This window comes from Coregonus lavaretus (genome assembly GCF_964263955.1).
Source record: "Coregonus lavaretus genome assembly, chromosome: 10".
Lineage (NCBI taxonomy): Eukaryota > Metazoa > Chordata > Actinopteri > Salmoniformes > Salmonidae > Coregonus > Coregonus lavaretus.
The window spans coordinates 42,158,147-42,182,272 of record NC_139997.1 but is presented as its reverse complement, the minus strand read 5'-3'; the positions used below and the strand labels follow the sequence as shown (position 1 = coordinate 42,182,272).

At 41.4% G+C, this 24,126-nt stretch overlaps 2 protein-coding genes across 2 annotated transcripts; both read right to left on the bottom strand.

The window, feature by feature from the left end:
* Positions 1-381: 381 nt before the first annotated feature.
* LOC311136434 (protein AATF-like) lies at positions 382-16,731 on the bottom strand. Its single transcript, XM_084170562.1, has 12 exons — positions 16,599-16,731; positions 15,722-15,895; positions 14,296-14,730; positions 14,030-14,167; positions 12,501-12,615; positions 10,118-10,331; positions 9,622-9,786; positions 7,205-7,288; positions 5,620-5,687; positions 5,426-5,506; positions 4,565-4,636; positions 382-1,638 (listed from the first exon to the last, which is right to left on the bottom strand). The coding sequence occupies exons 1-12, from the start codon at positions 16,681-16,683 to the stop codon at positions 1,593-1,595; spliced, it is 1,677 nt and encodes a 558-aa protein (XP_084026688.1). The 5' UTR covers positions 16,684-16,731; the 3' UTR covers positions 382-1,592.
* A 1,827-nt stretch (positions 16,732-18,558) lies between these two features.
* On the bottom strand, positions 18,559-22,536 carry LOC311136150 (LIM/homeobox protein Lhx1-like; the record flags this gene model as incomplete). The annotated part of the gene is made up of 5 exons (XM_084170239.1): positions 18,559-18,932; positions 19,403-19,568; positions 20,151-20,425; positions 20,934-21,157; positions 22,367-22,536. 5 exons carry the CDS (start codon positions 22,534-22,536, stop codon positions 18,559-18,561), a joined length of 1,209 nt encoding a protein of 402 aa, XP_084026365.1.
* Positions 22,537-24,126: the final 1,590 nt, after the last annotated feature.

Here is a 24,126-nt window from a genome sequence, read left to right as displayed (position 1 = left end):
GTTGTGAGACCGGTTGGACGTACTGCCAGCTTCTCTAAAATGATGTTGGAGGCGGCTTATGATAGAGAAATGAACATAAAATTCTCTGGCAACAGCTTTGATGGACATTCCTGCAGTCAGCATGCCAATTGCACGCTCCCTCAAAACTTGAGACATCTGTGGCATTGTGTTTTGTGACAAAACTGCACATTTTAGTGTGGCCTTTTATTGTCCTCAGCACAAGGTGCACCTGTGTAATGATCATGCTGTTTAATCAGCTTCTTGATATGACAGCGCCTGTCAGGTGGATGGATTATCTTGGCAAAGGAGAAATGCTCACTAACAGGGATGTAAACGAATTTGTTCAGAAAATTTGACAGAAATAAGCTTTTTGTGCGTATGGAACATTTCTGGAATCTTTTATTTCAGCTCATGAAACATTTGACCAACACTTTACATGTTGTGTTGACTGTATATTTTTGTTCAGTGTATTACAATCCACATAAAAAATATATTCATGGCAAAGTGATGGTGGCCTAGCCACTGAAGAAATAGATCATCCATGATAGATTATCACACCACCATCATACTTCAGTAATTCTGCCAAATGCAGTGAGAAGTATAATACTTGGGGAGAGGCATTCTGATTACTCTGAAATGATGTTCTCTTCTCATGCCTCAACCCACAGATGATCAGTGCCATTTTTTTTTTTTAAGGCTTTTAAACTTCAATCGTCTTAAGAGGGATGAGACGAATCGAACAAATAGTGAGGAATCCATCTCATCCCTTTAGCTTTTTTCCTGTCTCACTTTCATATCGTCCCCTTGGCTCCGTCAACTCTATTACCATCCTACCAACAAATATGTAAGACAAATTGAGTTGCATACACCCAATACCCATCACAATTATGGGAGGCCCAATAAGAAAATGAGTCATTTGGTGGTATAATTGGAAATGCGCCTTGCCTGGCCTCTCTCCGGTCTCCCAGAGGGCTTTGCTCATTTGTAGAGGCACGCTAGGCTGGCTAATTCCAGCACTAATCACTGACAAACTGCAGCATCAGGCCCTTCCTCCTATACTTCTACTGGAGCGGAGAGAACGGGATTGTTTGGAGAAAGTTACGAGGAATTGCTTTGTTAGGTTTGGCATGGCTGCTTGTTAGGTTGTAAGTGTTTTTTTTCTTCCATAATACGTTTAAAAACAACACAAACTCCACTATAATAAAATACATTTAATCACCAACCAACTCTGGGGTGGGTTAATTTCCCTCCATTGGTTAGCAGACAAATCACCTTTGTATTTATTCACAGAAAGTGACAGACATACAAAGGGGCTAATAGAAACAAGTTGCCAAAATTGTGTTTTTTTCTGACAGTCTCAAAATCACATCTTTAAACCTAATGAAGAAAATAGTCTCTTCAAGCCAAACCAGTCAGGTCCATTCTGAACTAACATCTAGACTGGTGCTGTTCATAAGTCTTTAGAGGAGCAGGGCCAGACCACAGGAAGAGGTATGCGTTTATGTCCTGGGTTCTGCCTTCTGTTCTGCTGTGCTGTGCTGTGCTGTCCATCTCTCCTGCTAGCTCAGAGCATGTCACTCCCGCACTGCACCTTAAGCGAACGAGCTCTTCCCGAATAGTGAGCGATACAACTCAGTCCTACACCATCAAGGAGAAAAACAAATGTTAAACATAACTTTTTTCAAGAACAAGCATCATGGCAAAATTATGATCAAACCTGGCTTTCGCCACAGGCGTAACATTTCAATGTGACAGAATAGGTAATCAGTGAGTGACAGAGGGATGAGACAGAAAAGAAGGAGAGGTCTCAATCATGCATCGGGAGCAGGAATAATTCCACATTCATGCGTCTCAATGACTTGACGGCACTTGAGAGACAATGCCAGTGACCCAGTTGCAGGATTCCAATTACTGGGTATATGCAATAGGCCAGATGAGAGGAGAGACAGAGCAGGGTCTTTACGGAGGCCAGGGCCATATGATTATGGCCTGAACACAAGTGTCTGTCACTGTCTTGCCTGTCCATGACAAAAAGCAGACCAACACACAGCCAGGCAGGGCGGGAGGGAATCAGGGAAAGGTCCCAGCTGCACTCAATCTCCATCTCGCTTGGCTGGGCTGCCTCCTCCTTCCCTGACCAGCTCAGTCATTTCAATCAGTCAAATGTTCCAGACAAAGTGTCTCTACTCAGAAAGATGGACCGATAGAGTTTAATTTTGAGACAGGGCTGGTTTTGTTTGTGTACGACTGTCTGCACATAGATCACAATTATTTTTTTCTACATCCATAAAACATAATGTTCAGCATATACATGCAAATGCACAGCATGTGAAGCCTGTGTGCGTCTCTCTGCATATGGAATAGACACTAGATGGCAGTATGTAATGTCACCAGAAGTGACATGTCTCCGTTAATTGTGTTGAGACTATTAGAGAATCAAGGGAGCCAGTTGACCTGTGCTGGTCTGGTGCAGCCAGTTGACCTGTGCTGGTCTGATCTGAATGCAGCCAGTCATGCCAGGACTGCTGTGGGTCCACTTCCATGGGAAAAGGCAAAGGACGCGACCAACTATAGGTAGCCTAGAGGTAGTCCCTGAAACATCACTGCAGAACATGAACAGGACAACCATTTCTCCCACACTGCACTGCTATTTACTGCAGTGGTATCAAACAACCTATACATTCTGTTGGCCAGGGTAGAGAATTAACCACTCCTACAATAGCATATACAGATTATAATCTATTACAAATCTGTGTATCCACTACGGCATAACCAGTCAGTGCAGGGTCCCAGTCACTGTATCTGTGTAATGTGTTGTGTTGTGTTAAAGAGGGGCCTTGTGTTGCTCTCAGGGAGCAGGGAGCCAGCCTGTCTGTCAGACAGCCACAGGGGCTTAATCCCCAATCCTAATTTGAAATGCGCCACCAGGGTCAAGGATTACAATACACTGATCATCACCACATAATGCATAAATTCTCATTCCGCCTGAGCTCGGTAAACATTGGCTGGGGAATACTGAGGAGCGCCGGGAAGACAGGGGAGGAGGAGAGGAGAGGAGAGGCTCAGAACCCAGCATAAAATAGGACTGACTGACTGTGTCTCTGTGTGTGCGATTGAGAGAAGACAAGAGACGAGGAACAGGGGAGCTGAAGTGGATGTTGGAGGTGCAGCCTGCCTCAAATTGCATATCATATATGTCACATGCAGAAATGTGCCATGATGAATGTCTAAATACCTTCTAGAGGAATTAAATGTGCACAGGTGTGCAATGTGCATGTAATAATAAATAATAATAATATGCCATTTAACTGACGCTTTTATCCAAAGCGACTTACAGTCATGTGTGCATACATTTTTACATATGGGTGGTCCCGGGGATCGAACCCACTACCCTGGCGTTACAAGCGCCATGCTCTACCAATTGAGCTACAGAGGACCACAAAATGTAAAGTATGTATGATACTTGCATGTGGGTGTCAAGTGTGATCAAACGCACATCCTTTAGTGGAGTGCAGGGTAAGAAAAAGACAGTATAAAAGAAAGAGCACACTCATAATCTCCACCACGTACCTTTGTTAATAAACAAACTACGTTTAGATCCTGCATTGTATGTGGGCCCTGTCTGTGACAGCCCCCTCCCCCCTCCCATTAACATTCATGGAGCCAGTGGAGCATTGCGGGCTGCGTCCATGAAGCCAGCGCAGCGTTGAGATATGGCGGTGGGGGAGAGAGATAAGAGGGCCAGGAGGGAGGGTGATATAGAGGGTGAGGAGCGCTGTGCCGGGGCATTCATTCCCAAAGGTCACCCAGTGTGGCTCTCTGGGAAAGGTCAGCGGCCAGCCTGATGCAACGGCCATACATCACCATTATTACTGTAGGCCATTGATTGCTATGGAAATGAGGTGGGCTGTACACACGGCAGGGCTGGGGAAGGTCAGGCCATTGAGCAGTTATTACCGTGTTTAGAAAACATGTCATCTCACAGTAAACACAACCTCAGCCTGCACTACCCTACCTACAGTATGTACTGGACGAGGACAGATAAGGAGGACAGTCAGAGGACTAGCCAGCTACTGTCCTCTCTGTCTCCAGTGTGTGCTGGGAATCAGTATGGTCTCACTAGCATATGGAAAACTACAACACTCCTTCTATGGCCTTTGTAAACTCACATATAATAGGACAATCAGCAGTCTATACATTACAACTGAAGAACCTGTTAATCTAATTTTGAAATCACATCAACACTGACCAACTACAGAAGATGGCATCACAGACTAAAAGTCTTGTGAGTGCAGGAGAGCAAGTGAGTGAAGCAGCACACAGGGATTTATGGGAGGGTAGCCGTAATGAGGACAGTCATTTCAGGTTTGTGAGTGAGGCTGAAGTGAGTGTGTCAGATGTATGGCTGTGACAGGAGGACAGGACAGCGGAACACTGAGCTCTGTGACTTACAGCCCCAAGATAGAGGAGGAGGTGGTGATAGGTTGAAGAACAGGTCAATATTGGCATGTCAGTGAAGTGTGCTGCCTTTACTCCTGTAATGCACCAATAATAATCAACTCACCGTGCGTCGTCATTCATGGAGCTGTGGTCGATGGGGGCCATGAAGTTCACCAACTTACTGTGGATGTGGAACCTAGACAGACACATATGCAAGCGCACACACAAAAACACACACACAAAAACAAACATCATCAGAAATAGGGAATACACACACGTTCTATTATGTTGTAAGTCACTCTGGATAAGAATGTCTGCTAAATGACTAAAATGTTAATGTAATGTACATGTGTGTAACTGTGGTTTGTCCATTATGAGTGTGAGTGTTTGAGTCCATGTGTTAGTTCAGTGTGCCTGCGTGTATAAGATAAACAGAGAGAAATACAATGGGCACAAAAGGCGCCAAATAAAAGGTTGGCCTTTCCACTTGGAATACCTGAAGAAAACAAATAGCGTAATTGCACTTTTTCCACTGGAAAATAGTTTTATACTGTATATATATAAATACAAATTATCAATTTGAGTCCTCAAATATTTAATCAGACCACATGGAAATGTAATTTACATTAACAGACGGGTACATTTTCTATAAAAATATAATTGAAATAACTGAAAGGACTATAGATAAACCAGCATATAAACCAGCATTAGAGGAAGTGAAATCTATTAGTTTTTTCATAAATGAACCATGGGGAATAAATGCTGTCATTGGGGCCTCCATGGACAGAGAAACACAGATTGTTCTGCAGTGGATGTTAAAAACAGACCTAATACACCTAATACTGCTAACTGACATAAATGGAACAAGACATACCAGGAAACAAGGGCACTAAATTATTCTGAGAGTTTTAAATGTGGAGAAAAGGAAATATTCTAGTGAATCAATATTTCCTCACATTATACCTTCGCTGTTCCCTCCACTCACCTGACTTTGCGGCCCTTGCTGGCCTTGGTGTCCACTTTCTTTTTTATCTTACTGCGGAGCTTCTGAATGGCTAGCCATTGTCTGGAAGAGTAGGAGAGGAGAGGATGTGAGGGCCCCTATCAGACAAAGCCTAGAGGGGTAACCCCAGATCCTAGCACCACACACACAGACGCATGCACACACACATCACTCACCTGCCCATAGCCACCTGGTCGTTGGGGTCTGCAGCACTTGTCTTGCGTTCAATAAGCTCCCGCAGAAGCTGTTTTGAACAGAGTAAGGTGAGAGGAGGGATAGAGAGCAAAAGGGGAGACTTAGTTTGGTGTTTCGAAACACCATTTTGTTTCAGGTGTTTCCTCTGTGTGTGTGTGTGTGTGTGTGTGTGTGTGTGTGTGTGTGTGTGTCTGTGTGAGAAGACGTCTTTATCACCCCTGCTCAATCACCAAAGTACAGAGCTCTCTCTCTCCCCCTCCTCTCTGCCCTAGCAGCAAATCCATTCACTTAACCTGGACCTCTTCATCAGCGTCAACCCAGCAGCCAACCACAGAACATAGGCCCAGGCCACCCAGGCTCTGCCAGAATGAACCACCGCTGGGCATCAGCCTCGGTTAGAGGAGTAACACCGTCCCAGGACCCCAGAGCATCATCAGCACTGGACCTCACAGTACAACATCTTAATGAGGACAGTTCTCATTCACACTCCATTCACACAATTGACACCGACTACACATAACCCCACACAGCCCCACATTACAGGCAGTAGTTTCATTACTCAGCCCTGTTCCTTTGTGTTCCCCCCCAGAGATAATAACGTCTTGTCTTGACTGACCGGACCATTTTGTTTTAATCGGCCACCATGCAGCCCTCTCCCTGACCCCTATCAGGAGAGAGAGAATCTTCATTAATGTCCCCAATTAACCCCTCTGGCTCTCCCTCTATGGGGCTCTCTCTCTGTATGGCCAGTTTCCAGGCTCTGAGACAGGGAAAGATAGTGAGAATGGGCACCAGCAACACAACATGCACACTACAGTGGGAAGAAATGAATCACCCCCTCCCCATAGCTTTCCTCATCCTTGGTTAGGACGTAGGTTAGGAATGTGCATATCTTGCAGTTCCTTAGTGAATGTAACTGTTAAAGCTCCATTGGTGCTACATAATTACTCTAATCCAGTGTGGGAGTGATTGCTCTGTTCACAGACATGGTTAATGACTACGCCTCAGCTGTACTGAGCAGTGTGAAGATAGTAGTATAGGAGTCAGCATCACAAACACACAACAGTGATTTATGGCATGCACAGAGTTGCTGACTAAAAAGGTTTCGGTGAATGCAAACATCAGTCCAGCTCTGGCCTGCTGTGAGAGGTTAGCCACATTAAAACGCATGTATTACTGGAGTATTACTGGAGCATGGAGGGCTTAGTCCCACAGGGAACGGCTCTGAGCTGCACTTCCGGAGCCCTCAGACTGGGATGACAAGCCGGTGTCCTCTAAAGGACCAACTATAATAACAAGGGCAGTCCTGGTACTTCACGCGACACAATGTAGATCCAGGATTATTGTGTTAAGCCAGACCTAGACTCACATCACCATGTGTAGAGGTTGAGGCACCATTCCCAAGATCACAGCATCACTTACTGCTGATATGCTGCCTGTCTTTTGTCCATTATTATGTGTCCAATTTTGTAAAAAAATGGAAGTGTGGTATCAAACAATATATATTTTTAGGAATGGTTCAGTCCTTGTGTGATGATTGTTTCATGCAGATCGGTTGACATTTACCTGGTGATAGAAATCATCATCATCAAAGATTTCCTCGTCCAGGTCTTTCAGATGTGTGTTAGCTTTCAGCAGCTGCTCTGTCCCCTGAGAGAGAAGAGAGAGGAAGAGGGGGGAAGCGAGGGGTGAGAACGAGGGAAAGAGGGGGAGAGAGAAAGCTCTCCGTCATGTAGCGATGCAGGAGGTAAAGCCATAAACTCCAGATGTAACACCCCAGATAAACAGGCTGCTCTCCAGATAAAGTGGCACCTCTGGAGGAGGAAGAGGGATGGCTGAGCCGCGCGGGACCCTAATCTAAAACTGCTGAAACAACCCCACTCTCCTCTATCTCCCATAATGTATTTATTTACCAACCTGCAAATGCTCCTTTTTTTTTTTTTTTTTTTTTTTACCTTTATTTAACTAGGCAAGTCAGTTAAGAACAAATCCTTATTTACAATGACGGCCTACACCGGCCAAACCCAGACGACGCTGGGCCAATTGTGCGCCGCCCTATGGGACTCCCAATCACGGCCGGTTGTGATACAGCCTGGAATCGAACCAGGGGGTCTGTAGTGACGTCTCAAGCACTGAGATGCAGTGCCTTAGACCGCTGCGCCACTCGGGAGCAAAAAGGTTGGAATCATTTTGGGCCGTAACATTGCCTACATTTCAGGTTAATACAGTTCAGATGCTGCAGTTTCTGACTAGATTAAGTTAAGATACAGAGCTTAATGCATCTCACTCAGTTAATGCTGTAACAGATGAATGCTTAACAAACTAGAAGGAATCTGACTGAAGAGGGGGTTTCATGGTGACAGCTCCCACCAACTAAAGATACACTCCTAAAGGTCCAATGCAGCCGTTTTAATCTCAATATCAAATAATTTCTGCGTAACAATGAAGTACCTTATGGCCTAAACTCACGAAAGGCAAGCGTGTGAGGCGTGTGTGTGATTTATTTTAGAATGCATTGTTTTGAATTATAATGACCTTACCGAAGCCGGGCGGGTTGTCCGCTTTGACATCTCGCTCAATTAGAACGTGTCTCTATTTTTGCATTTTATAGCTGGCGCTGCAGTCACACACTTTTCTTTTGTATGTTGTCATTATTCCATTTGTTTTATTATTACTCATTTGAATTGGAAGAGGTAGCTAAGGGTTGAGGCTTTAGCATACATGCTAAATTAGACCAATTCATCCACTTATGGAAACACATCGCTATCAGCAAACATGATTGGCGATATGGACTATCCTGCTAGCATACAGTCTCTGCTCTGCCTGTCAATGTCCTTTCCACCTGCCTCGCTCTGCTTGCTCTACCCGCCCGCTTCTGGTGAGTTTTTCGCTTCTAAGCAAATAGCAATTTTTCAAGCAAGAATTTTGCTAGGACTTTCTGGGAATGGTCTGAGTGGTGAAGGGAAAACTAGCTACTTTTGGCAGAGAGGTTTGGAACGCTCTTTATTATTGATCTATTAACTCATTTTACCACCTGGTGATGTCACCAGGCAGGCCAAAACTCCATTCCACCAAAACAGGCTGACATTTCTGGTGGTCTTTTCAAACAGCTCTTACACTAAAAGGGCATCATCATACTTTTTACATTGTCACAATATTATTCCAATCTCATAGCGTGGAAATATATATAAAAAATGGGCCAAAAAGGTAACTGAAAACGGTGTTGTATAATGCAAGGAACCACTTTGCAAAATACAATTATTAGGCCTATTACCATACAGAGAATCAAACAAAAATGTAGGCTACCCTCTGCCTATTGGCTTCTTTGTATATTCAAGCCTGTCTCAAAATACAACACTGCCCATTTAAGGCTCTCCTGGAGGATGGTTGGCCACCCTTCATAGCCTATAAAATATTTCAACATTAGCTTACAAGTACAACCTTTATAAAAAATAGATTGACAATGAATCAGGAATCAAATGGCTAAAGTAGGCTACTTCAAAGCAAGGTAACTAAGGCATGTTTATTTATAAACATATTCTAGAATATTCCGGTTTCAGGGTAAATCTATTGAGAGCATGGGACTGTACAAACCCTGTTTGCTGACCAAGAAGTTGCTATAACTGTGGAAATAACTCACTAATTAGCAAGGAATATCAACAAATGAGCACACGTGGCTACATGCTTTGATCTGAAAAGCTCACAACCAGGGATGATTGAAAGGTCGCTGTCAGTGCAATACAATCCTACTCGATGCGCTGTGCAGAAATTGGGAGAACAGCAATACATCACATCCAGAGGACAATGATCCAATTCTGATCAGAGTACTTGTTTGATATTGTGATTTTATTGCCGCGGACAAGCGTTAATGTCGAGCTCTGCTTACAGTCAAAAGGAGGACACGTCACTACAAACACTCTCAGGCTGCTTTCGCAACATGTTACCTATCCTACATAACCCTCCTTCTTCCCCTCCAGTCTCACCTCTCCCTCTGCAGTGGTGGTCTCAGGTAGGGGGGCCGTGGCCTCTAGCTTGCCAAGGACTCTGTACTCTGAGCGTCTGGTCTGGGTGCGTCTCAGCAGCCTCTCCTTGTCCATCAGCACCTGTTCCACCTGGGTCAGGATGTTTCTGTCAAACGCCCCAAAACCCTGAGAGAAGAGATAAACAGTCAGAAACAATACCTTAACTCAGTTACAGCATCAGTACCATAAGATTATTCCTAATGCAGTATGTCCAGTGAAAAAAGTACCTCAACCCTGGAACAATAAAGATAGATTACAGTATAATTGGCATGTTAGCCCATGGTTTATGAGCGCTATTAAATGTGATTGAAGGGCAGCAGAGGTGTGCTTTAGGGACAGATGGTGGCATTATGCACAGTACTTGCTGATGGAGAACACACACACTGCAGTGCATACTGGTTAGATGATGAGAGCTGGGGGGTGGTGGGGGTTGGTGATGTATGCAAGTCCTCCTGACCTTGCTGCTCTTCCCCATGGTCAGCTGGGTCTTGTCGTGCCATTTCTGCAGCGTGGCATCGCGGTACGGCTGGAAGGCAGCGAAGCGCTTGGCCATGAAGTCTGGGTACTCAGCCATCTCCAGCTTCCGTTTGGGAGGACCTGTCTCCACAGCCGGTTCCACTGCTTCCTTAATTTCATCTTCCTCGTCACTGTGAATCTCCTCATCCTCCTCACTATATTATGGATACAGAACAAAATAGTACTCAACACTATTTTAAAGGCCCAATACAGCCATTTTTATCTCAATATCATACATTTATAGGAAACAATTAACAAGAACCTTACTGTAATAGTTTTACATTCAAATGGTCAAAGAGAAACAAAAATAGCTTTTTAGCAAGAATTTTGCTAGGACTGTCTGGGAGTGTTCTTAGTGGGGAGGGGGAGGGATATGTACAGTGGGGGAAAAAGTATTTAGTCAGCCACCAATTGTGCAAGTTCTCCCACTTAAAAAGATGAGAGAGGCCTGTAATTTTCATCATAGGTACACGTCAACTATGACAGACAATTTGAGAAAAAAATATCCAGAAAATCACATTGTAGGATTTTTAATGAATATATTTGCAAATTATGGTGGAAAATAAGTATTTGGTCACCTACAAACAAGCAAGATTTCTGGCTCTCACAGACCTGTAACTTCTTCTTTAAGAGGCTCCTCTGTCCTCCACTCGTTACCTGTATTAATGGCACCTGTTTGAACTTGTTATCAGTATAAAAGACACCTGTCCACAACCTCAAACAGTCACACTCCAAACTCCACTATGGCCAAGACCAAAGAGCTGTCAAAGGACACCAGAAACAAAATTGTAGACCTGCACCAGGCTGGGAAGACTGAATCTGCAATAGGTAAGCAGCTTGGTTTGAAGAAATCAACTGTGGGAGCAATTATTAGGAAATGGAAGACATACAAGACCACTGATAATCTCCCTCGATCTGGGGCTCCACGCAAGATCTCACCCCGTGGGGTCAAAATGATCACAAGAACGGTGAGCAAAAATCCCAGAACCACACGGGGGGACCTAGTGAATGACCTGCAGAGAGCTGGGACCAAAATAACAAAGCCTACCATCAGTAACACACTACGCCGCCAGGGACTCAAATCCTGCAGTGCAAGACGTGTCCCCCTGCTTAAGCCAGTACATGTCCAGGCCCGTCTGAAGTTTGCTAGAGTGCATTTGGATGATCCAGAAGAGGTTTGGGAGAATGTCATATGGTCAGATGAAACCAAAATAGAACTTTTTGGTAAAAACTCAACTCGTCGTGTTTGGAGGACAAAGAATGCTGAGTTGTATCCAAAGAACACCATACCTACTGTGAAGCATGGGGGTGGAAACATCATGCTTTGGGGCTGTTTTTCTGCAAAGGGACCAGGACGACTGATCCGTGTAAAGGAAAGAATGAATGGGGCCATGTATCGTGAGATTTTGAGTGAAAACCTCCTTCCATCAGCAAGGGCATTGAAGATGAAACGTGGCTGGGTCTTTCAGCATGACAATGATCCCAAACACACCGTCCAGGCAACAAAGGAGTGGCTTCGTAAGAAGCATTTCAAGGTCCTGGAGTGGCCTAGCCAGTCTCCAGATCTCAACCCCATAGAAAATCTTTGGAGGGAGTTGAAAGTCCGTGTTGCCCAGCGACAGCCCCAAAACATCACTGCTCTAGAGGAGATCTGCATGGAGGAATGGGCCAAAATACCAGCAAGTGTGTGTGAAAACCTTGTGAAGACTTACAGAAAACATTTGACCTGTGTCATTGCCAACAAAGGGTATATAACAAAGTATTGAGAAACTTTTGTTATTGACCAAATACTTATTTTCCACCATAATTTGCAAATAAATTCATTAAAAATCCTACAATGTGATTCTCTGGAGAAAAAAAAATCTCATTTTGTCTGTCATAGCTGACGTGTACCTATGATGAAAATTACAGGCCTCTCATCTTTATAAGTGGGAGAACTTGCACAATTGGTGGCTGACTAAATACTTTTTCCCCCCACTGTAATCTGAAAACTAGCTGTTAATGGCAGAGAGGTTTTGAACTCTCTTTGTTACTGGTCTATATCAACTTATACCGCCTGGTGATGTCACCATGCAAGCCCTAACAGGAAATAACACAGCAAATGTATTCACACTTTTACAGTGTTAGTTTCATCAGTTGTTGTACAATATGATACAAAACACAGGAAAACAGAATTTTGACTGCACTGGGCCTTTAAAAGGTAGGTTGAATTGCAGGGCATTTAAGAAAAATATTGCATCCCATTCTTGTTAATCAGGAGAGTGGTCCATGTAGCAGAGCACTACATGTGTTGTCTGTGGGTGTGGACGAGAGGCAGTGCTGACCTGTGTGCGCCCCAGGTGTTGCCCAGGGAGATGGGCCTGGTGTCTGGGTTCTGATGGAGCAGCTGGTCCTGTAGCTCCAGTAGAGACCTCTGGAGAGCCTTCAGGGCTTTGTGACCTTACAGAACATCATAGAGAGAACATGCTGTCAGGATGTAATATACTAACAGAGAGATATGGGAATCAAGAGGGTAAAGATTGAGGGAAACATGCTATGAATATGGTGTTGTCTAAAGTAAACTTAACATTGGTCTTTGTCAAACTCTGAAATGACGATTAGTAGTAAATATGATTACACATTTTGTATGAATTAGGGGGAGTATGAGTGTAAGTGGCATAAATGTGCAAGTCAATTCCTCAATATTAGCTGGATGGAACAGGGAAAATAATAAAACAACGTTATGCCGCATAACAATAGAAAATATGCCTCATAACTTCACTTCTACAGCAAGTATTCCCCCCAAGCATGACTGATTCAAATCTTTTGGAGCAGATCCGCCTCGGCTTTTGTTAGTCCACATCTTGTCAACATCCATTAAAACATGCCACAAATTCTTGAGACTTTGCCCTCCAAATCACAGGGCGTAGAAAAAGAAAGGAGGTGGGGAACACTTATGATTCCATCCTCTTCAACTTTAATCAAAAGTACACTGGCACGCCGGAGCCCCCTCCCTCCCTTTCATAATAATGGGCAGCTAAAAATTCAGGAGGCAGGCTCCACATCAATCACTCGCCAGATTTGAGTCCAATGCAATAAATATGCAAATGAGGAGAAGCAAGTGTCTCGTAGCTTTGAGATCAGCGCAGGGAGAAAAAAAGGGAAAAACTGTATTAATTGCCCATAGCCAGAGGAATCCTATTACTGTGGGCATTGATTATAAAAGTGTGAGTGATTTTCATGAGGGAGGTGGACTACCACCACGCCTTGAGAAAAATAGTATTAGAAGAATCAGGACAAATCGGTCAGGTTTAAACAATAATGAGAGAAAGTCAAACTAACGTTTTACATATGATTCCACTGTGGAAACCACAAGGATGAAGATATTCTTATAAGAAAAGACAGAAAATATTATTTGGTTATGACAATCTTCCTGTAGTGATGTTTTTACCGCCAGCCAAGCCTACTTCAGATTCTAGTCACATAGTTTGAATTATTTTCTACCCACCAAATACTAAACCATAACACTAGCGCCAGCCTTGTCCACCAAGATTAAACATTCATGTTTCAAATGCCAATGCGTTTAAAGTAACTTATTTTACGCACTAATGATCATTGCATATGCAGGCAAGCAATACACATTTTCTAAATCTGTGTCTGGGAGATAACATGTCTAGACAAAACATTCAGTATTATGACCACATAATTTACTGGGTTGTAAACTTTGTAATGTGTGTTTTTGTGTAATTCTTTGACATTTCAATTTTTTCCCAATTTCCCCCTGGGGATCAACAAAGTTAAATTAATTTCATATTCTTGGTAGCTGTAAAATAAAATGTACTGTTTAAAATATAACCAGAAACAAAGCACTCACTCTTCTTCAACGCTCCAGCAAACTCTGCTCCACCCCTCTTCTTGAACTCTGGGAAGGTATGTGGTTGTGGCAGCTTATTGGCTGTCAGAAGAGCTTTCTGCATTTTAATTCGACCCTCAAGTAGCTGGTCCCAAAGAGCTGTGGAGATTCAATAAAAATAATGACAAGGTTGTCTACTGAGAAAAAGAGGTGATAATATGTGCTTAAGTAGGTTCATAATAGTGAAGAACATATACTACACATAGCAGGTCTATCAAAATACATACCAAGTTGATCTTTCACAGCTTTCCCTTTCTCCACCTCTTCATCCACTTTCTCTTTAGAGAATGTCATCACAGCTCCCACATCGTCAGCTTCATCCTCCATCTCTTCCTCCACACTCTCTTCATCCTCATCTTCCTCGCCATCCTCATCACCACTTTCTTCATCATCATCCTCCTCCTCCTCCTCTTCGCTCTCTCCAAGGTGATCCATCCCCTCTGTTAGCTTATGTAAGCCTGTTTCTGAGGGAAGTGTGATGTCAGTCTCCTTCCACTTAGACACCAAGCTTTTCATCTTAGCGGTGTCACTCTCAATCTCTTCATCATCATCTTCATCTCCATCTCCAGCCTCTCCATCCTCCAGATCAGCATCATCAACATTATCATATTCTGCTTCCTCCTCCTCCTTTTCATCATCATTGTCCTCGTCATCATCCTCTCCTAAAAACCCACATTGCAATTGAATGATAAGACCAGGATTCAATATTACATTTGAAAAAAACAAATGGATGTTCATTAATAACCATACAGCAATCCAATGAAGCAATTCTAACTAATGCAGGCAGTTAAGGCTGTAGATGGCCTTCCACTCAGCACCTGAATAGCAGTAGTGATGCCGTGTACACAACAGCTTAATGCTGTAATCAGTTGTCTTCTAAGTTTAAATTGATTAGCTGCATGGCCCGTGTTTGACTTGCAAATCTTTGCCTTAGTCAAGGCATTATGTTTGGATAAAAAGGGATTAGCTTGATTAACAACAATGCAATTTCTCCATTTAATAGCCCAAAAAAACTGCCCACTTGAAGATGTAGGCCTAAGCTATTCTATGTTACATGCTTATTATAATTAAATGTCTACACATGATATGACGATACACAGCTGAGCATATATTAAATTGGAAATAAGGAACATACATCCATTAAAGCTATGGTATCTTGTTCACCAGCAATGTGTCTTATGGTAATAATTATAGGAGACATTAACAATATTATAAGAGAGTCCAGTGTGGCATGAGAGGCACATTTATTTGTAGTTTATTTTGAACTGAACGATAGACAGTTCCTTAATGTACAGGTGCCCCTTGCAAAACCACAAGAGGGCAGAATTCCACAAATAACAAATGCAGTGCATTGATGAAATTGCTTTTGAAATACATCCTTCCTTCCTCCCGTCCTAAGGGTAATCATGTATCTGATTGAATAAGTAAAATCAAGGTTACTACCTTATCGTTTCACCAATCCAACCTTGTCAGATCAATTCCAGGGACAGAAAAAAAAAAGGATACATTTCAAGTACTTGAATCCAAACTATCAGCTCTCATCCAACTTTCTTGACAGGTTCCTTATTTCCTTTTCCCTGTGGTCAGTTGCATTGATTATCCAACATATACGTTTAACATTATTATAAATGACACATTCATGTTCCAACTCACCAGAACCTGCGATCTCCTTTAGCAGGTCTTTACGGGAGGTTGCCTTGCCCAGATAGCGTTTGTCTGTCTCTTCCAGCAGAGTTATAGCTTTCTTCCAGAGCCCACTCAAGGCAACCACATCATCATCATCACCACCACCCTCATCAAACGCCTCTACCACCTTGGCTTTCGTCTCTGGGAGGAATCAAAACGGTGAGTTTGAATGATTGAAAACTGCAAGTTTATATTCATATCTGATCAATATACAAAGTGGCTGGCAATAATAGCTTACTGTTCAGGGTCAGAATGTTACAAATAAATCAGAAGAATTCTTCAAGAGAAAGACAAATCAAGTGGAATAACTGACAGGATATTGCCCCTCTCCATAAGGTCATGTAAATGTTGATTTGTATCTTCAGCAGAGTGGGAATACAGCATCGAGCCGACTTGCTAGCAATGACAATGCATATAAGAGGTTTGGAAAGATACGAATACTAGCTAGTTAGTAACATCCAACATCTCGTGAAAATATTTAAATGGTCAATATAGCTAGCAGCACCAGTAGCAGAATCAACTGTTATTAGAACTGGTGCAGTGGCTGTCCATCCTACACTGTGATCAGTTTGAAAACCTCACAACAAACACATGTCTATGTGGCTGGTTGCCAGTACTGTTGATAACTTTTGGCTAAAAGGGTGGTCATTTTTGGGCATCAAAACAGTTTATGGAGGTGTTTCGTGCTTTCAGTGTACTACTAACCTGTTAGCTAACTGGCTAGCTTAACGTTAGCTTTGCATGCTACCCGGCGTGTATGTAACGAGTTGATACATGAAAACGGAAACATTGTCCTCAAATCGAAAGCAAAATGTACCTATAAAACATTACAAACAGTGTATACCTTCATCTTGATCATCCTCTGGATCCGTGAACTTGGGCAAAGGATTTAATAAATCCTCGAGCTGTTGTGATATGTGGCCAGCCATCGCTTCATGCGCTCACAACTCACACATGTTATACCCACGTCATCAAGAGGCGACTCAAAGATAGAAATATAACAATAGGTACGAAATAGATCAAGCAAGCGGAGGTTGTTGTTCAGCCTATTTAATTTGGATTATTAAAATAATTAAACCAGATAATGTTGGGTGGACGACTACTATCCGACTTAATTGTAGTTCAGCATAATACACCGTAAAACCTGCAGGTAAAGTGGGCTATAATATATAGTAAATAAATAATATACTTTCTATATGTTGTAGGCCTACTTCTATAATTACAGTGCCACCGGGTTGTGACCGCAAATGTTTGCTGCCAATTCATACATGTAGGATCTCATTATCATGTTAAAAAAAATTTTTTGTGTGCATTTGAGAAATATGTAGGCCTACCGGTATATCACATTTTCTTAATTTATAGCCTATATTTTCCTCTTTCCCAACTCTAATCCCCATATAGGAGAGGCCTGTACGTTCTCAGACAGCCTGATGTCAATTAATCTGGTGATGGAGAGTTGAGCAGCATTGTAGACGTGGATGTGGCCCTCTGTGTACTGTAGTCTAGTCAGTGAGTGGATCCTGTACATCAGACACCCCCAATGTCAGGGATTAAAATAACATATCACTAGGGCCTAGGTGCAATTGGGTAAACTGTACTTTAGGTCTACTGTTTTAGAAATCAATCAAGTGTGCAGAAGGTGTGTTAGAAGTGAGTGAAGAAAGAACAGCAGCGTCCATATTTTCAACCTAAAAACGCCCCCCCCCCTATCGTTAAAAAAGCTTGCCATTTTTTTTGTACATGTTTTATTATACAGTGAATGGTCTAATATGCACTAGAGGTCACATAATCATATGAGAGTTGATATTTCAAGAATATAGCAGCTGCAGGTAGCATATTTGACCATCAATGTTTAATCATTTGGACTTTCATGTAAAGACACAAAATAAAGCCTTTTGGACTATGGTTGTTCAATTCAGTGATCTGCATGAAGTCTTTCCACAATAGACAACCTCATTATATAATTAACTAGAATTTAACACATTCTGTTAAAAAGTGCTACTTTGTTTCTTGTAGTATGTTCAGCAATTGATGATGCAGCAATTGAATTGTGCTTTTATCCTTATTTGGCAACTGTCTATTTGTGTTTTTAAATGTTCTCCGAAGTAAACACAATAATACAAACTAGCACAGTGAGGAACCATGACCATAATATAAATAGAATAAATACAAAAGTTTGGTTTGTTGCTTGAAAGATGTTCGCATCTGAATCAAGAGGTTTCAAACAATGCTCATATTCAAACCCCTGAAGTACTGTAAATATATACGTAAACAGTTGACTGTTCTACTGTATGTCCACCTCAAACCATTGTCCACTAATTTTTAAAAGGTTGACTTCTAAAATATTTTTATATTAAATAAAAGGTAATACAACTTTTTAAAGTTTTCCTTTTGAAGGCAAACTCTCTAGGATTTGGCAAAACACAGAAATATACAGAGAAACAAAAACAAATCGAGAAATAAGCACGATAACCAAAGCCATCATAAAAGCTTTTGGTCAAAAATCATTTTTATCTGATATGGTAGACCCTCTAAAAACAAAAGTTCTGCTGAATGGTGAATACAGTATTCACCATTATATGACTGCATTGGAGTCTGCACTGTTACTGTGTGTATTCTTAAATAAATCTGCAACATCAAAACAGCAGTAAAGGTAGTTAGAGACAAGTAATAAATTAAATACATATATATAATTACATTAATTGATGAATAAGTAAATAATATAAATAAAAGGGGATACTCGCTCAGGACTTAATTTGCCTCCTAAGTCAATAGTTAGCCTTGGCTTCATAATGTCCTGTGGGCTACCAGACAGTGCCTTCGCTCATCTCTGAGGAGGGGTGTGACAATTGGTTGCTGTATCCACTGCCGTTGAGGGACAGTGAGGTGAAGGGTGTGCTGACGCCACACATCTCACTTGAGATGCTGTGCATTGACCCAGGTCCGTTGGGTTCTGGGCTAGGCGAGTCCGCTGGATGGTGAGATATGATGTCAGTGAAGCACTGCACCTCGCCACATGGGTGGTGCCCAGCTAGGTGATGGTCCATGCCCCCTAAAGGGGTGCCAGCGGGGCCAGAGGAGAAGCCTAGGTCCACTGGAGTCTGGGCCTGCAACAATGGGGGGCCTTGGGTGTAGTACTCAAAATGTCCTCCAGGTCCATAGTATTCACTCTGATAATCTACAAACATATACACCAGAATTATTATGGGAAATGCTTGTGTGGTGAAAATAAAAACAATAACAATATGTACTGTACTGGTAAAATGCAACTATAGGAATGCCATTTAAATTACAAAAAAAAGTACAACTATTACATTTCCAGTAGTATAAAGGGTTAATTTCCCATAATAGTGATTTGGAGGATGACAATATTGTAATTAGACTTAAAACAATGACAACTATTGCCAATTATTTTCCCTTATTTTTTTCACACCAAGAATGTTTAAATGTAATTCATACATTAAGCATAGACCTATTGCCCAATTGTTTTTTAAAATACATTAAAACACCTTTGAATTATGAGTGATATTAGGAATCTAAATAAGGTAAAGGCCTGTGCATGGCTCTCATAGTCAAAATGCATTTCTGATGATCTTTAAACACAAATGTGTTATTTGGGTGGACCATGGTGAATATAAAATACCTTACCTCCATAGTATGAGAAATGACCGTTGGGAATCAGCTCCCCGGGTTCGAGTCGGTCCACCAGAGTTCTCATTCTCCTTGGACTGCGGAAGAACGAGTGCCTTCTCGCCCCCAGTGCACTCAGCTGCTTCATGCGCCGCTCTTTAGACCGCCGGTTTTGGAACCAAACCTGCACAACACAAATTACATGGAAAGAGCTGATTGAAATTGAGTTTTCAACGCCAGCCAAATATTTATTTTGTGCATTAAAAATGTGTGCAGCTTCTCGAGGTCCCAGGTCTGATGACATGTTGTGAGATGCCCTTTTAATAACCATGACGACGTGATTAGCCTGTAGGCCTATACCGCTAAATGGGTCCTTGGCTCAACTGTCAACTGTTTAATGATCTTTAACACAGTTTATCGTATGTTTCGTGAATACCAGGGACTTAAGACCAGCTAATAGTCCAACATATAGCCCAATGCTAATGAATAGGCTAATTTCCAAATGAGAAAACAAAGACCTTTGCTTTGATATGTATAGGCTATAGATACCCTAGAGTTCATGGGGGGAAAACGTTGTGAAGTCATGACAATATGTGCATCTGCACCACTTTCGTGGTAAGCAATCTGCATATCTTGCCACCTGCCATTATTGACCTAGGTGCCATTGAAATGAAAATACTTTCTCACAGGCCCGTATAAGAATACTGAAAATAGGCATCTTTGTGATTGTTCATGCGATACACGCTAAAGGGAAATGGACTCCTACCTGGATCACTCTCATGTTGAGACCTGTCTCCTGGGCCAGCTGTTCTCGAATGTGTCTTGTGGGTTTTGGCGTGGCCGTGAAAGCAGCTTTGAGGACCTCAAGTTGCTTGGCTTTGATAGTGGTTCGCGGCCCACGTCGTTTCCCCCCTACGTTCTGCTCATCGTTTTCATTGCTGCCCACCTCTTTATCGGATAAATGCCCGATTTCCGAATCTTTACCATCATCCTGTGGGTCTTGGGAATCTGGAGATAGACTTGGGTCACTGCAAGTCCTGACTGTGAGATGAAAGAAACACGAAATGAAATGACTTTAAATGTATTCGTATGTCTTTATAGCCTATTCATTAACAAATATACAAAAAATAAATGACAAGAATACCATATAATTAGGGTATTATTAGGCTATTATTAGGCCTATTAATATTGTTATTATTAGTATTATGCATTAGACATATTAGCCAACTAATTTTTGTCATATTATTATTGGTGATGGTAACATGAATGAACAATAAATGATAATCATTATAATAATATTTTAGATTTGAGATGTTTCATCGTCATCAACGTCATTGTTTAGAATTTTACTGTTATTAAGCCTATCAGGATACTGTTATCAAAATTATTTTCGCCCCCAAAAAATGTATTTTTTATGAATGGAATATAAAGCAATAGCAAAAAGACGAAAGTAATGATTTACAAGAGGCTATATAATTATATGGAATATATACATATATAAACGCTTTACGGCTGAAAATTGTGATTTGGTTCAAGTCATGTTCCATACCTGAGAGGAGGGTTGTGTCCTTTCCGTTGCTGTTGCTTAGATAGTCCTCTTTACAAACAAACTTAAATTCATCTAGAATGTACATTTCCTCTCCAGTGGATAGCTGTTTGTTACACATCATGCACGTGAAACAGTTCAGGTGAAACACTTTGCTCTTTGCTCTTCGAACCAAATCGTTGGGCGAGATTCCCTGGGCGCAACCTCCACACTTTGTGCCAAATCTCCTAAAAGAAAGAAAGCAAAAAAAGAAATACCATCATTGATTAAACAAAGCAGCAGCAAATAGCCACAGAAAATATTCACATCAGATTACCAATAACATGACAACATTACTGGCAACATTATAGATTTACACGAAGGGATATGCGTTTTTCATGACGCAAACTATTTTATTTTCAGTATTTTGATGCTTACTATATTTTTGATGAGTGAATATAACTATATATCAATTTCGTATGCCTTTTCTTTTCAAGTTTGCTTTTGAATCCGGAAATTACAGGCTACACTGATGTTGAGCCTGCAGTAGCTTCCCGGCCACTATATTAATTTTACGTGGGCCTATTTCATACAGATAAGTTATTTAACAACCATGAATATAAGATATTACGTTTTTAGGCTAAATAAATTGTTTATAAATAAATATATATTTATCTTATATTTATGCCTAGGCCTACGTGTTGTAGAACTATTATTAGTTCTACCTAAAACTATAATTCAAGAAAGGCCACGCCGTTTATTATTAGGCTATCGACTGGAGATAAGTCAACCATGCATTCAAAAAAACTGTCCATTATTGAAATACATCCTATTTAATGCTCGAAAATAACAAAGCCACAGTTAACTGTTCAATGTTGCAATGAAGCCTATATTTATGTAAATAGATGTGTATTTAAATAGTTAACAAACGCGTGTGGACTGGAGGTCTGTGATTGCAGTGTGGGTTTTCTCAAGATGATTTATTATTCAAATCCACTTATCACATTTTCACTGGAATCTCAGCATACAAACGGGTGTGCGCCGACTGATTGAACGCGGGATACACTTCCGTCAAGAATCCTGGCATAATTCTCATCCCTGCGGCTTGTCTGACAGCCTTTCCTTGTAAACAAAGGACGCTTTTCTTTAATCCGTCACAGAACATGGTGATATATGCTTATAATGTATCAGCTTTTGGTGGATCACCACTCATAATCTGGGTATCCTGCCTCTGGTTTGTTCAATTTATGTCGCTCATGAGAATAGATTAAACAAGATTGACACTAGGCATATACCCCTGTTGCAAAAAAACAATCTTGCAATATAATTTTGTAATTATAAAACTTGCATTTCACATAATCTGTTGTTCATTTGCATAGTTCTGCTTAATTGAATACCCAGTAGAAGCAAAAGCTCTTCCGCACAATATTGAAAGCCATGTGCCCAGGTGTGCTTACCTAAAAAAGTCGTTTTTGCAGTACAGTCTCCCTTCCCGTGAAAAACATTTTTCTGTCAAATTGCATTTACAGTCACAGCACTGTACGCACTTAATGTGCCATGGTCTGTCCAGAACATTGAGTAGAAACCTGTCCAGAATAGGTCTTTCGCAGCCGGCACAGTGAACCATATTTGGATAATTCCAGCTATTCCAAGTGAATGTCTTTCTTTTTTGTCCCAAACCAAAGCGATGTGTCTGTCTCCTTGGTCGCTTTGTTGATTTGGAGAATGCCCTGCTCTATTCCACTCCTTCAACAATCCAGAGGATGCATCTCATCCAAACGAATCTCTCAACAATGAGTTAGCATCATCATATCCCTTGAGCTCAAGTATTTTTGCATTCCTCTCGCATGCACAGAACAAAAATAGGATATAAAAAAATTGTATCAATAAAAACGAAAACGAACAAATAACTTAACAAAGAGGATACATTTCACAAGCAAGAATGCAAACTTGAGAGCAGCAAGGCCTCCCCTTGTCCATCAAGATGAGCCAAGAGGTGCGATAGTAGGCTAATGATTCAGTGAATCTGAACAAGGCATCACTACAATTACGCACGAATACATAACTGCCACACAGCCGAATAATTATTGCCAAAGCCGAAAGTGAACACAAATATGATCAAATCTGTTACATTTCTTGTCGATTCTGTCATAATCCTTCTATTCTTCGAGTATGATGCACTCTTTAGTCCAAGCTTCACTATGCTTCCCTCTGAAAGCGCACGAGCTAGCCTTATTACGAGCCTCCTGACGTCATGTTGAATCGACACCTATCAGCAGCTTGCTATTGGAGTGGCAATTACTATGCCTGCTAAACTTGCCGGACGGACGCATTAAGGACTAAAGGCGTAAATTCCCACTCGATAAAGCAGGCATAAAGCATATTCCAGGTCGAAGCGCAGCTAGGGTCTCCGGATAAGATACATTTAATAAGGTACAGTATTTCATGAAAACAACAGCTTTTCTTGTAGCTTATAGTCATTTTTGGCAGAGGAAACTAAGTTCGTTTACATCTAACAGTATTTATCTGAAATTGGAAATATAATTTAGAAGGCTATCATTATGGATGGGCCTTCCTATATCATTTGTTTGCAGGTCTTTAGAGATGAGAGAAAGTGAATGACATGGACGCACAACAGTTCACATATCGATTAATCAAACGGAAATGCATCTCTGACACATGCATGGGTATTTAGATTGTTCAATCAGAAACGTACGGATAAACACCCAACATATGTGACAGACTTCTCACTTTATTTGAAAGGAAACCACCCACCTCAAATGTGGAAGAAGGGCAATGCAAAACGACAGAGTTAGGTTAACTTGCAATTATAGCGTTTTATGAAGTTTGTGTTGTCAGACTTGGACGATAATGATGTCGATGAAGATTACATATATTTTATCATTACTAAAGTGGGCAATTAATCCCCATGCACATGAAGAATTCGTTTGGATGTCTTTGACAGACATTAAAAACTCACAAAAATATGTTTTAATGAATTGTCTTAATTTGTGTTTCACTCTATGGCTCTTAATTTCAAACAGGACAATATGCCTGTGTAATAGTATCTGGCACTGTATATGGTATGCTTACTTACTTACTTACTTACTTATTGTGTTCTCATATTTCTTGTGTGTTTTTTCTAGTATTACATTGTTATTGATTATTGTATTGTTGGGTTCTGAGTTGGCAAGAAAGGCATTTCCTTGTACTTGTG

Excerpts from the sequence above, each read along its gene's own strand:
- LOC311136434 (XM_084170562.1), bottom strand. The coding sequence starts at position 16,683 with ATGGCTGGCCACATATCACAACAGCTCGAGGATTTATTAAATCCTTTG. Across the intron at positions 15,896-16,598 it reads AGAGGATGATCAAGATGAAG|AGACGAAAGCCAAGGTGGTA; the intron begins GTATACACTGTT and ends GATTCCTCCCAG. Across the intron at positions 5,507-5,619 it reads GACCAGGTGGCTATGGGCAG|ACAATGGCTAGCCATTCAGA; the intron begins GTGAGTGATGTG and ends CTACTCTTCCAG.